Genomic DNA, 14646 nt, shown 5'->3' with positions numbered 1-14646 from the left:
AGTTCTGCTTTTGATGGGCGGCCACTTCCTGCTTTAAGAATGTCAGGCTCTTGTTCGTTTGTGTTCTAATCTGAAGTACAGTATACAGCCCATATTGTTGGATGGAAATATCACTGCTGACCCTTAAGGAATGTGCTGTGTGTTCAGCTGTGCTCATTAAGCTAACTTCATTAACGTTACCAAGTGACTCCGAGTTGAAGACATGGATGGACTGACCAGAATGTGCTGCTGCTCTTTGACAAAGCTTTGTTTGCGTTTTGGTCACCTGGATCTGATGTTGCCATGAGAGAGATTGTTGTTGCCAGCAATAAATGACTCATGATGTCATGTTGATGTACAGTACCTCACATTAACCCACACCTTAGTCACTCGCTGGCCTTCATTTCGCTGTCATACCAATCATAAATACTTACGTCCAGATATGTGCTGAAATGTTTAAAGTGTTGATAATTAATTATACATTTCTGAGGATTTTGGTTTTGTTCTAAAAGTATGTTTGAAACATACTCACATATAGATGTGAGCGATCGATTCTATTCTTTTTCTGTACAAGATGCAACATTTTAGAAAACAAGTTAAAAACAAACACAAATCATTTCAGAAAGGCATCATCTCAGATTACATGACTGCTGCTCTGTCATTAGTTTATTTATAGTTCACGTTTTAGGACGAGTTTCAACCTGTGTTGTCTCGAACAAAAGCGCACGGTATCTTAAACTGCTCCTGTGGTTTAGTCTAAACCAGCTGCTGTGTCCTGTAGAAATCACATGAATGTCAAAAGTTAAATCTATTGCAGACCTGATTTTACTGAGGTTTGATGTCAGTGTCTGAGTTCATCTAAGATTAGCTCTAAACAGAGTTTTGAAAAACTAGGTTTAAAATTTAAGCAGAGCTCTGTTGCACCTTTCTCTTATTGGAAAGTCCAACTTTAAACCTAAATGAAATAGAGTTTAATTAGTACGGAGATGTCTGCTGACCCAAATTCAAACAAAAATACTTGTGTGCTGTCATGACCTATAAGAAGGCTATAAAAGAGGGGGAACTTTAACTTCCCACTGCTCTTCATTCCTAACAAAACGGTACATTGTTTGCTAGCTAGCTACAAAGTCAGTTAGTTGGCCTAATGTCACTCATGATGCCTCGGCAGAGAAACTCTGTTCTCTCCACTTTTTGGTTGAGTTATTGAAGCAATAAGGCCAAATAATAGAAGATTAAACAATGGACACTGGAACAGTAAGAAACAGACTCTTTCACAAAAAGGGACAAAGAGATGGCTGGTCAAACGTTCCTACTCAGCTCCAGAATAGTTTCCTCCAGTGGCGGGCCGTGTGTTTTATACCTGGGCCTTCAGTGCTGTCCTACTACAGTTGAACCACCTCCTAATAACCTCATTATGACGCCAGCATGACGGGATGCTTTGTCATTAACGGACAATGTATATCGTCAAAATCAATGTAATTAACACAATGACAAGAAAAAACTCACAAGAACCAGTCACATATATTTATATGACAGCAAAGCAGGGAGAATAACATAAAACCCAAATAACACGATTCAACAGGCTTCTGCACATTCCAGCAAAACTGCGGCACTAAAACACGTATTCCACCACACACTCAAGAGCACCATTCAAATATTATTCACATCAGAGGGAACAATATTAACCATATAAGAAAAATGACACAATAGAAAAAATAACACAGTAGTAAAGCTACTGCAGATGTAAAAACTAAAGCAGTTCACTTACCAAAGCTGCTGTTCACTATTTAAAGACAAAGTCCATCCTCCTTTCTTTCTTAATAAAGAGTTTAATCTCACGGTTGTACAGAACATCGGTGCGGTTCAGTAAGAAGTCCTTCTCCATTCATGGACGCCAGTGAAGACAGTCGAGCCTCCCCAGTTGTATTTGTTGAATACGTTTTATCTAGTGCTGGGCAACGATTACAGTTTTTAATCGAGATTAATCACATGATTCTTTTGCGATTAATCGCATTGTTATGCGCAAAGTTCAATAATGAATTCAAAAGTAGTGTATTGCGCACTTTTATTTTAGAAGTACTGCTATATGAACAAAAGTGCAATAACATTTGGTTTGCAAACACTTTAAACTAGTGCTGGGCAAGTTAACGCGTTATTATCGCGTTAACGCATTAATTAATTAATTAACGCCGACAATTATTTTATAGCGTGTTAACGCATTTTTTTATTTTTTTTATTTTGAAAGTCCGTTGTTCACTGGCAGCAGTGGAGGAATGGAGACTACTGGACATCACTGCGGTAAAGTCAGCAGACACTTAGATCTCCGTGGTCAACTCAGCAGACACTTACATGTTAGTGCACCTATATGCTGACATTCACGGTAAACGCATGTAAACGGCACAGATCGGGAGCGAGCGAAGGACTTTGAAAGTTAGCGGAAAGATTAACGTGAGACAACATCCGGTTTCTTCAGACGAACATCCGGTTTTCAGAATAAGATGCCAACAAAGTATGAATTATATTCACATTAAGTATAAAACATGCTACCTGCATCTCGTGAGTTAAAGGGAAAATACACCTACATTGTGGGTAAAGTGTCTTTATTCTTTGATCGCTGGGTAACCATCATCACCTCTGAGTTACAGCATTATATTGATGAACAGTAGAGCTGCATTCACATGCTCTGACTGTCATGAAGACAGACATTTTTGCTGAAACGTGCTGAAACATGTTATTCCTGTTGCACAGCAGTGGAACGTTTCACATACAGTCACACACTGAGCACAGATAGTGAAGAGATAGAACTGCTACTGTAAAGGGAATACTGCTGCTAACAAGAACCTGATGTGTTTAAAGTGTTTACAAACCAAATGTTATTGACCTTTTGTTCATATAGCAGTACTTTTAAAATAAAAGTGCGCAATACACTACTTTTGAATTCATTATTGAACTTTGCCATAACAATGAGATTAATCGCAAAAAATCCATGCGATTAATCGCGATTAAAAATTGTAATCGTTGCCCAGCACTACACATCAGGTTCTTGTTAACAGCAGTATTCCCTTTACACAGCAGCAGTTATAATACAGTTATGATGATTCTGATAATAGATATTCAGCCGGTGTTCACAACTTTATCTTCATGTGTGTAAGAGATGCAATTTAAATATACACCTTGAAAACTGCAAACCTATCTACGTCATGTTATTATACATATTACAAACAAAAACACTAAACTCTAAAAAAAATAATTTAAATGAATCATTTATTTTTTGCTTTTTTGGTATTTTGGTCAGACACATATGCAACGCTGATTGCCGTAATATGTGTGGTATTTGTTATAAATATACGTTGGTACATAGAGGGTGATAAGAAGCAGTACATGGAGGGACTTAGGACCCAGGGGAATGTAGGTGAAGCATGGAACCTGTAGTCTGTACCGTGGCAGTAACCTGCACGAGGAAGTTATGCTAATAAAGAGTTGCAGTTAAGAGCAGTTTGTTCTCACGTGCTTACATGTTTATTTAAAAACACGACAATATGTATTTTGATATTGTCACGATCCTGTAACAAGACGATCGCGCGCGTGTGTGTGTGTGAGACCGACGGTGACGGAGTGAAGGGGGGGGAGAGCGGCAGCAGAAGGAAGTGACGCCACACAAACACAGCTGTTCACCGCTCGCTGCCCGGTTCTCGTGTTAAAAACGTCCGCTTAATAATAAAAAATTAAAAAATGCGTTAACGGCGATAAAATAATTATCGGCATGAATTAATTAATGCGTTAACGTGATAATAACGCGTTAACCTGCCCAGCACTAGTTTTAATACGTTTGAGGGCTGAAAATGTCCGCTCGGCAGAAGCAGCAGAGATTGTCACCGCCAAACATGCCAAAACGCTAAAAATGTAATGTCACGTAAAAACGTCTTACATATCTTTAAACTTCAACTCTTACTTCTACAAAGTTCTGCTAGCTAGTTTCACAACAGTCAAGCTAGCCCACTGACCAATCAAGCCTCCCGTTAATGCTGAATGGTGAACGAAGAATTAAATATCGGGGGGGGGGCGCATTTAACAACAACGAAATTATACGAAAACGTCTGTTTACAAACTCTCACACAACTCATGCAGTATAATCCAAGTCTCATTTATTTATTTGTATGATCATTACTTCACAAAAACATCTTTACTAAAACTTGACTGTTTAAAAGTTTGTTGGGGCGCACTACTCTGACCCAGTGTCACTCCCAACCAATGCTTCAAGAACCATAGCTTAGGTCAGTGCCCCTCGGCGTCTGATATTGACGCACCAAGAAACCAATTTAATGTAAACCCGTCCGCGTGTGTATTAGGCGGTCAGAGCAACTGAGGTAGTTTAAACAGCGGTAAGTGAGAGTAGGGCGGATGGGAGGGGAGGATGGATGGATGAGTCACACAAACAGGACTTTCCCCCAGGGGATCAATGTTCGTGTCCTGGGTAAAACCAAGTCAAAGTTATTGTTCAGTAGTTTTGTTATGTACTTCCGGATACCAGTTGTGTAATAAGCTAAGTTATTTTACAAAGCAAACAAACTAATTTTAACCCAAACCACAATCCTTTTCTAAACCAAACCAAGGGGTTTGTTGCCGAAACCCAAACACCTGGTTTTGTTGCGCAAGTAAACCTAAAAACGAAATAAATCTATGTTGGAAGTTTATTTTGATAAGAGGATTTATGCGTGAAATATGATATGACTCCAAAACTGACACTAACAGATACGTAGATTGAATTTTAGATTGAAGCGTAGGGCCACTGACCAGGCGGCGGTATTAGCAGAGCTGGGAGTGAGAATGTGTTGACTACTGGCGTGGACAAGGAGCCCGTTGTTTCAGTGAAGAGGCATGTGTTTGTGAAGCAGTGAGCATACGACTGGATAAATGAGACTTGGATCATATTGTACGAGTTGTGTGAGAGTTTTATGAACAAACATTTTCATATAATTTTGCGGCCCCCATTTACACATCCATCAAGACTTTTCTCTGTTTTTAGATGTTCCGTTCCCTGAGACATGTGAGAAAAACAAGGTTTTCTTCAAGTCGTTTTGGAGGTGTAACACGAATGTCCAGCAATGCACAGTCTTTTCAAAATAAACTTACGGCGTCACAGGAAACAACTTTGTTAGGTTTAGACAACAAAACCAATTGGTTAGGTTCAGAAACATATCGTGGTCAGGATTAAAGAACTACTGAAGTTACATGACTACAAAGTAATTACGGAACTTAGACGAAAGTCCCGAACCTCCTCCCTACCCGTAATTTGTTACTCTTTATACTTCTGTGTTCGCAATTACGTGGAATAAACACAATATTTATGCTGAAGCAATAGTGTGCCGGTGGCTCTAGGTGTTTGCACAATGGAGCGTGAGGTTGAAAGACAAATTTGTTTAAAATTGTCTGAGAATGCACTGGACATCAACGACTAACGATAAATACTCTTTTATGCACTACTCATTTTAACGTCCCTGATCTCTTTTGCTTGTGTTTCTTTGAAGTGATTAAACTGTATTCCCACGTATGTTTTAAGGGTCAACATCCTTTCCAACTGGCTAAGAAGTAGGGCCGCAAGAGACTGTACCCATGACGCCACAGAAAAGGAAACTTGAAGACATTTGGAGATATCTTTGAGTTTTTACCCAAACCTGGAGTTGGCATTTCAACGTTTCTTTCCAGGAGGCTGGACACAGGGCCAGTATCGGTGGAGGCTCGGGTGGCAGTGGTGAGCACACTGACCTCAATAAGACTGGAAAGTAGAGACGTTGCAGTGTCCTTTAGTTAGTTATTGGAGGCTCTCACCCATCACAGCCACAGGGAGATACTGCACCTACTGATGTGTTTCTTTGACTGCATACTCTTTGATCAATTTAACTCCTAGTGAAAGTGAGGCATGGGCACTTTAGCACTCGCTATTCTTTGTGTTTGACGTCACATCAAAACTGTAACTGTGATAAAGAATTCAGAGCAGCTCACAGAGCAGGGAGATGCCACGTGTTTCCGAGAAAAAACAAAGGGAGACCCTCTTGATGATTCCTTCTAGACATTATCTGACTCTCTGACTTTTCATAAATCCCTTTACATGCAGCTATGGCATTTTGTTTGAAAGATTGTGGCGTATAGGAAACACCAGCATCTCACATCATGCCTGGTCACATATATGGTATTATTTCTTTCTGTCTTTATTGAGGTGTTAAAAGACACATTTAACGCTGTAATTGTAATTATTGTACAATAGAAGACGAAGGATTGTATGTATAAAAGTACTCAGTCTTTGTAAATAGATTGCATTGATGAAACATGATTTCCAGAATAAGCATAGAAGGTCAGTATTCATATGCTGATTATGTACAGATGATTGATATTTTAGCTATTCTCACATTTGCATGCCCAACATATCCAGTCTCACATGCAATCAAATATATTGCATGCTAATAGTATTTTTACTTAAAAATATTTTTTTCCAAATTATTCAATCTTTTGTTACTCTGAATATAAATTGATATTTAGTAAAAATAAAAATACACCACAGTCGTAGTATTTGAACAGCTGCAACTGTACATGCAAATAACCTAAAGAGCACCCTTTGTCAGTGTGTCACACTTTCCTGTTTCATTGAAAATATAATGTACAGAAGCATTCCTTATGTCATTTTGAACGCTGCCTTGCAAACAGACCTGGGTTTTTTATTGTTGTTGTTGTCCAGTTTTTCAGTTCGGGAGTTTGAAATTGAAAGACATGTAACGCAGTGTCATCATTTCAAAAGCTATTTAGTGAATGGGGGGGAGGGGGGGGGGGGAGTATTGTTCATTTTTAAATCTTATTTAAAAGGAATTAGCCTAAAATAAAATGCTTTATTAATGTAATTATTGAATCATTTTCACTTTGAAAAAGAAACCTTTCAATAGAAAACGCACAGGGAGCTTAAAGTACTGCAGCTTCACAAACCATGAGAAGAAAGACAAAATGCAAGCAAAGATAAAACATATAATTCTGTCCATTAGCTTGTGTTTTATTGAATTGAATGTGTGTTGTCTTTGGAGTTGGATAGTCTGATTGCATTTTGTCTGTTTACGTGTAGTGTTCTTAACTTGCTCTCTCAGCCGACACACAAGGGCATCTTAACCACAATCTACAATCAATAGCATCTAACTTCATTAAAACATTTACATCGTTATCGTGTTGTTATCACTAAGATATCATTTCAATAGCAACTGTCATGTCAGGCAATGTAGCATTTACCAACTCATTTATTTCAAAGATATACTGCCTGATTGTTCAGCCCTCTTCTTCTTCTTGGTCCTCATCTTTAAACATCATGGAGAGGAAAGTCTGGCTTGTTGTTGGGAACTGTAACATAATTAGGGACCGTATCTTTAACATTTTATGCTGGAAGTTTCTTTCTGTGGGGTCTCTGTTTTAAACTCCACCTTTCTATTTTGCACAAACATGGAACTAACACCGTGTTCTTTGTATACAGAGAGCAAGTTGTTCATTTGCTTTATTTACTTGGTTTTCTATGTCATATAGCCTATGGAGCTGTAACAGTGTGCTCTTTATGTAATACACTGCAAACAAAGCATTTGTGCATGAATTTGGGTTACGGAATACAAGTATGTAATAATGTATGTTTTAATTAACCATTTGCAACATGTTGCAAAAAGGAAAATGTTTCTAGCAGCGCTGAATGATAACTACGGCATGATTTGACTCATTAAGTACACATATACTTCTGGGTTTTGTATCCAACCTCGGCTACATTTTGTTGGTGTGACAGACATGTTATGTCTGTATGAAGTATTTTCTTTACTTCCCTTGATGAGTTCTTCAGGTATGCCATAATGCACTAGATGAGGTGGAGGCCATTAGTCTGGTGATCAGACTGCTTTTTGTTTCAATTCATTATTTCAGTCTGATATCAGGCTTATGTTAGCTGATTTCTATTACAGTCACTGAAGAGAACTTTCATTTGGTTGTTGATTGGGGTGGCCCCTGTGGACAAAAGCGGTAGTTTTTTCAATGAGCAACAACAGCTTGTTTCGTAAGACACAGCGGGAGCGCTGTCCACCATCCCGCCGTGACCCCGAGCACAACAACAGAACCGTTTCCCCCTGCTAGTTTGTGGCCTGGTGTTTTCTGTTCAGATCACAGTAACTACTGTTGGTAAAGTCATATAGCTCCAGGTATTCAGGAAGAGTCACCACTATGAGAAAAACAACCCGTGATGTTTGGTGCTTTTCCATTCTGAGTTGAATTTTTCAGTTTAAGGCATTCAGGGCGCTCCTGTAAAAACGTGAGGTGCTCAGCAATGCAAAAAGTGTTTGCAAAGTGCTTCACTCTCATTGAAAGGATCAAACAAGCCGCCCCAGGCTGCTAAAATGCACTCTGTCTCATCAGGGCCTGACCAGGGCAAAGCACCAGACCTGTGTGAATCACTGAACCAATCAGAAGTGTGGCCAGTGTTTCAGGGGCCTGGCTAGGCGGCCATTACTTTTGTATATTGGAACACCTCAGAGTGCATTATTGTACTTACCATGGCCTGTATTTGTATCTACAGCACCAGTCTTTTATTGAGGTCACACTGTGTTGAATTTGGAACGTAAAGTAGAATTAAGTAGAAGAAGTTGGCCTGATTTATTTTGATCAAAGTAGTAATCTTGATGTATAATTTGTGTCAGTTTGAAATTCTGTGCTTGTCAGATTTGAATAATATCTCAGAATGGTTGAGAGGGCATTATGTAGAATTTGCATGCTATTGTTTTTTCATCTTGTTTCCTATATTAGTAATGCAACATTAAACGTACTGTGCATTTTACCTTTTCATTCGAAAGAAATCTGCCAGCTGAGTGACCTTCGTGCAGATTCCTGTGCTATCACAACATTGAACTGAGATGTATAAGTTTGTGTTCCAACATTCAATGTGACTCCCAACCACAGTTGAGGTATTCACTTCAGTCCACATGCTGAGCTGCTGTTAGTTTAGTGTCAAAACTCAATGTTTATAAGGTAATGATATTGTTTTTGTTTTCCAAAAGAATTTATTTGTACTTTTTATTATTTTTATCCAAACAATGGCAGCTGTCGTCACTAATTGCCAAACAGATTCACTGTTCAGTACAAGTCCACTTTTTAAGCAATTTGTCACTGACTCAGAATAAAGAACCCTTTTTTCAATGGAATACGTTTTTGTTGTTGTATCTATTTTCTTATTTATTTATTTGTATTTAATTTGCCACTCACAGGAGTAACAAACATATATTACAAAAACCTTAAAAGCAGGTCCTATTCTACTGTAAAATCTACAACAATATACTGTACAACGTTCTGATTACATGTACATTAAAGGGTTATTGGCTTTGAAGAAAGTAACTAAAACAGATCAGCCACGATAGTCTGAAATAAAAATGATGTTACCATTGTGGAAAATACTTTTCAAAATAAAAGCAACTGGTAGGCATGGAGCCTGTAATTCCGTGTTTGAACTCATGACAGACTCCCACCACACTATCCATCCTCAATGCATTAATACATGCACATCTGCTTCTATACATTAAGAGACAGATAAAGGAATGGGTGGCATATTGCAAAGCCTTTTCATTTAGATCATCTGTAATATACATGTGTTGTGTCTTCATCTCTTCATGAAGGTGTGGAGGCTACCGTCTTCACTCTGTCCTCTACAGTAGAGCTTGCAGCACTGTCCAGCTTCATGTTATGAATGAAGCCGGCATAGCGGTCATGTTTGACATTTAGTTTTTGCTGCTTTTCCTGCTCATCTTGCCTCTTGTATCTCTTCACATTCTTCTCCCTGTCCTCTTCCCTCTGCTTGGCCTGGTCCATCATCTCCCACCTCTTGCGCTCCAGCTCATCTGAAGAGAGCTTCTTGGACACAGGGTGTCTCTGTCTCTGGTAGCTCTCTCCTTGTTGGCTGGAAGCTCTGGGCTCAACCTTCTTGTCGGCTTTGTGTGAGAAAGAAGAGTTGAAGTGACTTTCCCTGTTGTTTCTGTGTGGCGACTGGGAGCGGCTCCTCCCACGGCGCCCTGAGTGATTGGATGGAGCGGAGGACTGGTGATGTCTGCCAGCGGGGAGCTGTAGGCCATAGCCTGAATGATGATGGGAACGATATTTGGTACCTGCTAAAGATTCATCTCGGGAATGTGACCTGTATTTTTTCTCAACCGAGCTTGAACTTGATCTCCTTCTCTTGTGCTTCTTCTCCTTTCTTCTCTCTTTGTCTCCTTTCTTCTCTTTTCTTTACATCTTCCTCTTCTTTTTCTTGTCTTTCTTTCTTTGATTTTCTTCATCTTCACTGGATTACTCAAAACTTCTCTCTTCTTTTCTTCCTGTGGGCGGCTGTGGGTAAGTGGAGAGCAGGGTCGTCCTTCAATCAGAGGGTCGGCGGTTTGATCGGTTCGTAAGCCTCGCACCGAAAGGTTTAATACGAATACGTGTATTGTTACACCCCTAGAAACAAATAGTAACCGTAGCTGTGGCGTCATAATGAGGTTATTAGGAGGAGGTTCAACTGTAGTAGGACAGCACTGAAGGCCCAGGTATAAAATGCACGGCCCGCCACTGCAATGCAGAGACTGGCAGATTCAATGATGATAATGTAATAACATAAAAAACGTACCGATTCAAGCAGGCCGGCAGGTATGTATCTGGCAGAAACAGGCAAACAAAAACTCCTTTCAGCAAAAAAAGACAAACCTTTTCACTGCTCAATCTGACAGTCAGAGCAAGGACGATGATGCGTTATAAAATCTTATACGGCGATAAAAGCCCCCCACTTGCCAGCAACATTCAGTATCCACCCTGTTAATCTGCTCCCACAAATGGGATTCATCAGTCTTTGTCATGAGTGTCTGACATATAAACATAATGACAGACAGACGCAACCAAAACAAGCTTCTCCTCCATTTACTACAGACGTCACCAGCGCTTTTCCGAAAAGTTCAGAAATGTTCAACTTGAATCACTCGCAGCGTCCTCACAAAAAAGGCGGAGCTGCATCCGGGCACTTACGCTCTCTCCTCATGGGGAACAATTTAAGAAAGACTGGACAAAGGGAGGACTAACGAGGGACAGGTGAAAGTGATCCGAGCAGAGCAGACACTGCCAATGGTAGAGAAACTCACAACAACAAGTAAAACCAAACATACCACATGTGGAGTGAACTTTAAAATAAAACAGGAAACTGACTAAACAACAACCGACAACAGTAGCTTCTAAATTGTTTGTCCATTATTTTTTAAGTTTTTGCCTCAATTAAAGATTTATAGTTTGTTTGTGAATTCAGCAATCCAGTATGGTTTAATAGCACTCAGGTGTCATGCATCCACATTTGTTACAGTATCAAAACTGTTTTACCTTATCATGAATGATTCATTTGTTATACAACTCATATTGATCTGGGTGGTGGAGGTAGCAAAAGCATGTGTACTGTACATATTTTTCTTTCAAAATGAATGAGTTAAACAGAGATACAGTGGCAGGTTGAACATGTTTTGTGCTGGCTGTCTGCTGCAGTTAACATCATGCTTATTACTTCTGAAGCTGTGAGTACTTCAGTCACTAAGTCAATTCTTTCCATCATGGGTGATCATGATTCTAATTTACACTCAGAGTTGTGCGCCGTACACTTATTATATGAAGCTGTCCGACCTATACATCATGTAGTGCTCCAGCCAGACTTAACAGACTGGGTTTGTGTTCACCAGGTAGTGTTAGATACTGAGAAACAAATACAGGAAAGGGCGCATTTAAAAGGGTTGACACCAGCTCCAATGCCAAATTGGTCCAAGGGCGTCAAGTTGGGGAGGCAATGGCCTCTTCCTCAATTCCTAACCCCTTTACTACCGGCGCCATTGCTCCAACCACACCCATCTTCCATCTCAACCTACATATCGATTTCAACTGCACACCTGTAAAGTTTAGTGACTGCATCCTTGCAGCTGCAATCGCATTCATTAAATCTGTCCACAGATAGACTGACATGGTGCAACAATATCAGAGTCGCTGTTGCAGCTCGTAACAAAACGCATCATGAAAAAAATGATATATACTGTATATACACTCCCTCTCTCAGCATGTCAAACACTGCAAGGCCACCAGGGGTTGCCAGATACTTCCACTTCTTGGGCTTGGTGACACAGTTGGAAATGGTAAAAGAGCCTCCAGCCTCCCAGCATAAATAAGCTTCATTGTGCTTGTGGATGGCAACCAAATGAGACGCAACTGAATTCTGGAACATGAAACAGTGATCACATAGTCAGTGTTTCACAGCATCGGGATTATCATTTTCAACAGATTCCTCAGCCACTCTGTAAGTAATAATGGAAATTGTTCTATTTCTTGATAAGTAGACTCTGTAGAAAATGGGAGAATCTAAAGGGTGCATGGTACAAAAACCTGATCGTAAGACTTGCTTAAGGACAATTGGCAGATAGTCTAGTGAGAGGTGTTTAACATGTGGATGAATAATGTTTGTTTGCCCATGAGCACTGAGTAAGTATCTGTGAAGGATGATCTAAGGCAGGATTCTGTCAACTTTATACACCATATCTGAGTTATCTGAGTTTTCATTTCATGTTAAGAATCATAGTTGATTCACTAACACACATTGTCAGTCAGAATAGTCATTGATCAGTGGGTTTCTTTTCTTTTCTGTAGAACACTTAAGCATTTAAAGCAGGCGTTAAAGAAGAAAGAGCACCTTGCCCGCTTGCAGAGCTAGCTCTCAGACAGCCATCGCGGTGAGATTGAGAGCCATTCCTATGGTGGCCAGCCAATGCCTGGCCATGGGCAACGGTTCGATAAAAGCCCCACAGGCTGAGGAGAACAGCTGCCTGGCCTCCATCCACAGGGACCGCCCTGGCTTGGACACAGATGTCCTCAGGTACCTCATGCTTATATGTGCTCCGTTATGAAAAACACTATTCTAAGATAAGTACAGGATGACCCGGGAATTCTTAAAAACAGTTTATTTTACTTACTTACTGTAAGTGTGTGTGTGTTTGTGTGTGTGTGTGTGCTCAGCTGTATAAGTTTCAAAGTTCAACACAATTGGACAAGTCCCTATAGCACAGTTTGTGGGGGCTAGTACCAATTCAATTTTCACAATGAAGAGAATGAAGTATGAAGAATCCAGATTGTCATGTTGTTCATTCTTAACCTCTGTTGCTGAAATGTGAAAGCATACTTTCAATGAATCAATCATCAAGGTGAATCATTTCAAGAAGCATGGTTGGATCCATACATCGCTTATGGGTTTCAAACTTTAATAATGTGGAGGGTGTTGTGGAAACCAAATTCAGTTTCTGAATACAAACTGGTAAAATACCGTATGCATGCAGTTCAAACACATGCTTCCTTTATAACCAAGACTTCCTCCAAACTTAATAGCAAATGTTTGTCAGTGTCTTCCAAAACCTTTTTCATTATTGTTACAGAAAGACTCATCCAAGCTTTTTCTGATCTGCCATGATTTTAAAAAGCTACCATACTAAGTTATGGGGAGGAAATGTCGCGGTTAAACAACACCGATGTTGGCTCTTGGTAAGAACCAGCAGATACAAAACAATGAGGGTGGAAGGCCAGGTCGAGCTGCCTAGTAACTGCTCTTTGCAGAGAGTGTGAGTCAAAGGCAGTTTAATAGGACGTTAGGTTAGTTCTAAGGAATAGTGTTGCCCGAGGGCTCAGTGGTTGACAGTAGAGGACAGCACAGGGTGCAGGGTGCAATGATTGGTCAAACTTCATTTAAAAGGGCTTCCATAGCAATGCTTGTGTGACTTCTACTATATTTCACCATGTGTATTGTTATAGAAATAACACTACAATAAAATAGTTTTTTACAGGTTTTGAGGTTCATATTTCCATCTAAACTTGCCCCATCCTTTATGGATTAGTCCTACATGTGAATGGTAAAGGTATTCATTTCTCGCTAGATGTATAGCTGCATTGTGTCTTGTAGTGAACAATGTGTTGGTGTATAGTAGCCTGGCTTTTTGAGGCTGCCTTTATGTGTATTCAGTGATTGAACCAATACTTATCTTCAGGTTGCGGATTACCCAACTGGAGGCGGAGCTGGCATGTCGGGACCTGGAGTTTCGAACCCAGGAGCTCCAGTTACAGCATCTCCGCGTCGAACTGGAGGCCAAGATCTCCCAGATCGACAAGCTCCAGGATGCCATCGGCTACAACAACAGCCTGGGCCGCTCTCCGCCGGCCCTGCGCCACCACGACCACCGCCGCTTCAGTGTCATCAACCAGGGCCCCAGCCGCTTCCACAGGGTGGCTGTGGAGGTCCACCGCAGGCTCAAAGCAAAAGACGGCGTGTCTGCTGAACCCACTTCGGAGAACTTCTGTGGAGGGTTCAGAGCAGCCCACATCTCAATTGGAAAGTCCATCCACAAAGACTCACAGTGAGTGAAAGGGCAATTCCACACAAATAGGGAGGTCGGTATTAACCTTTTCTGACAAAACCGCGTTTATATAATGTCTCGGATTCATAACTGCCAGAATTGAAGAAGCCACGATATCTATGGTGTCCTGATTCCTGCATTGCTGCCATGTAAGCACAAGTCTCGTCAGACATGTTGTTTGTGTGAGCGATGAAATCTTCTCTCGTGCGAGTCACAT

At 40.4% G+C, this 14646-nt stretch overlaps 1 protein-coding gene and 1 pseudogene across 2 annotated transcripts in view; one reads left to right on the top strand and one right to left on the bottom strand.

Annotated features, from left to right (window-relative positions):
* Positions 1-9645: 9645 nt before the first annotated feature.
* LOC142933121 (pre-mRNA-splicing factor CWC25 homolog) lies at positions 9646-11874 on the bottom strand (annotated as a pseudogene).
* A 908-nt stretch (positions 11875-12782) lies between these two features.
* prkg2l (protein kinase cGMP-dependent 2, like) overlaps positions 12783-14646 on the top strand; it is a 37496-nt gene continuing 35632 nt past the window's right edge. The window contains exons 1-2 of one of the 2 annotated variants that reach the window (XM_076076980.1): positions 12783-12882; positions 14039-14429. In XM_076076980.1, the coding sequence (XP_075933095.1) occupies positions 12783-12882; positions 14039-14429 (491 nt within the window). Of the gene's footprint in view, positions 12905-14038; positions 14430-14646 lie in introns of both variants that reach the window. The other variant, XM_076076981.1, reaches the window with a different exon arrangement.

This window comes from Anarhichas minor, unplaced genomic scaffold, assembly GCF_050575085.1.
Source record: "Anarhichas minor isolate MPS153535 unplaced genomic scaffold, ASM5057508v1 ptg000058l, whole genome shotgun sequence".
NCBI classification, from domain to species: domain Eukaryota; kingdom Metazoa; phylum Chordata; class Actinopteri; order Perciformes; family Anarhichadidae; genus Anarhichas; species Anarhichas minor.
The sequence above is the reverse complement of the archived record's forward strand: the minus strand, read 5'-3'. Positions and strand labels throughout refer to the sequence as shown.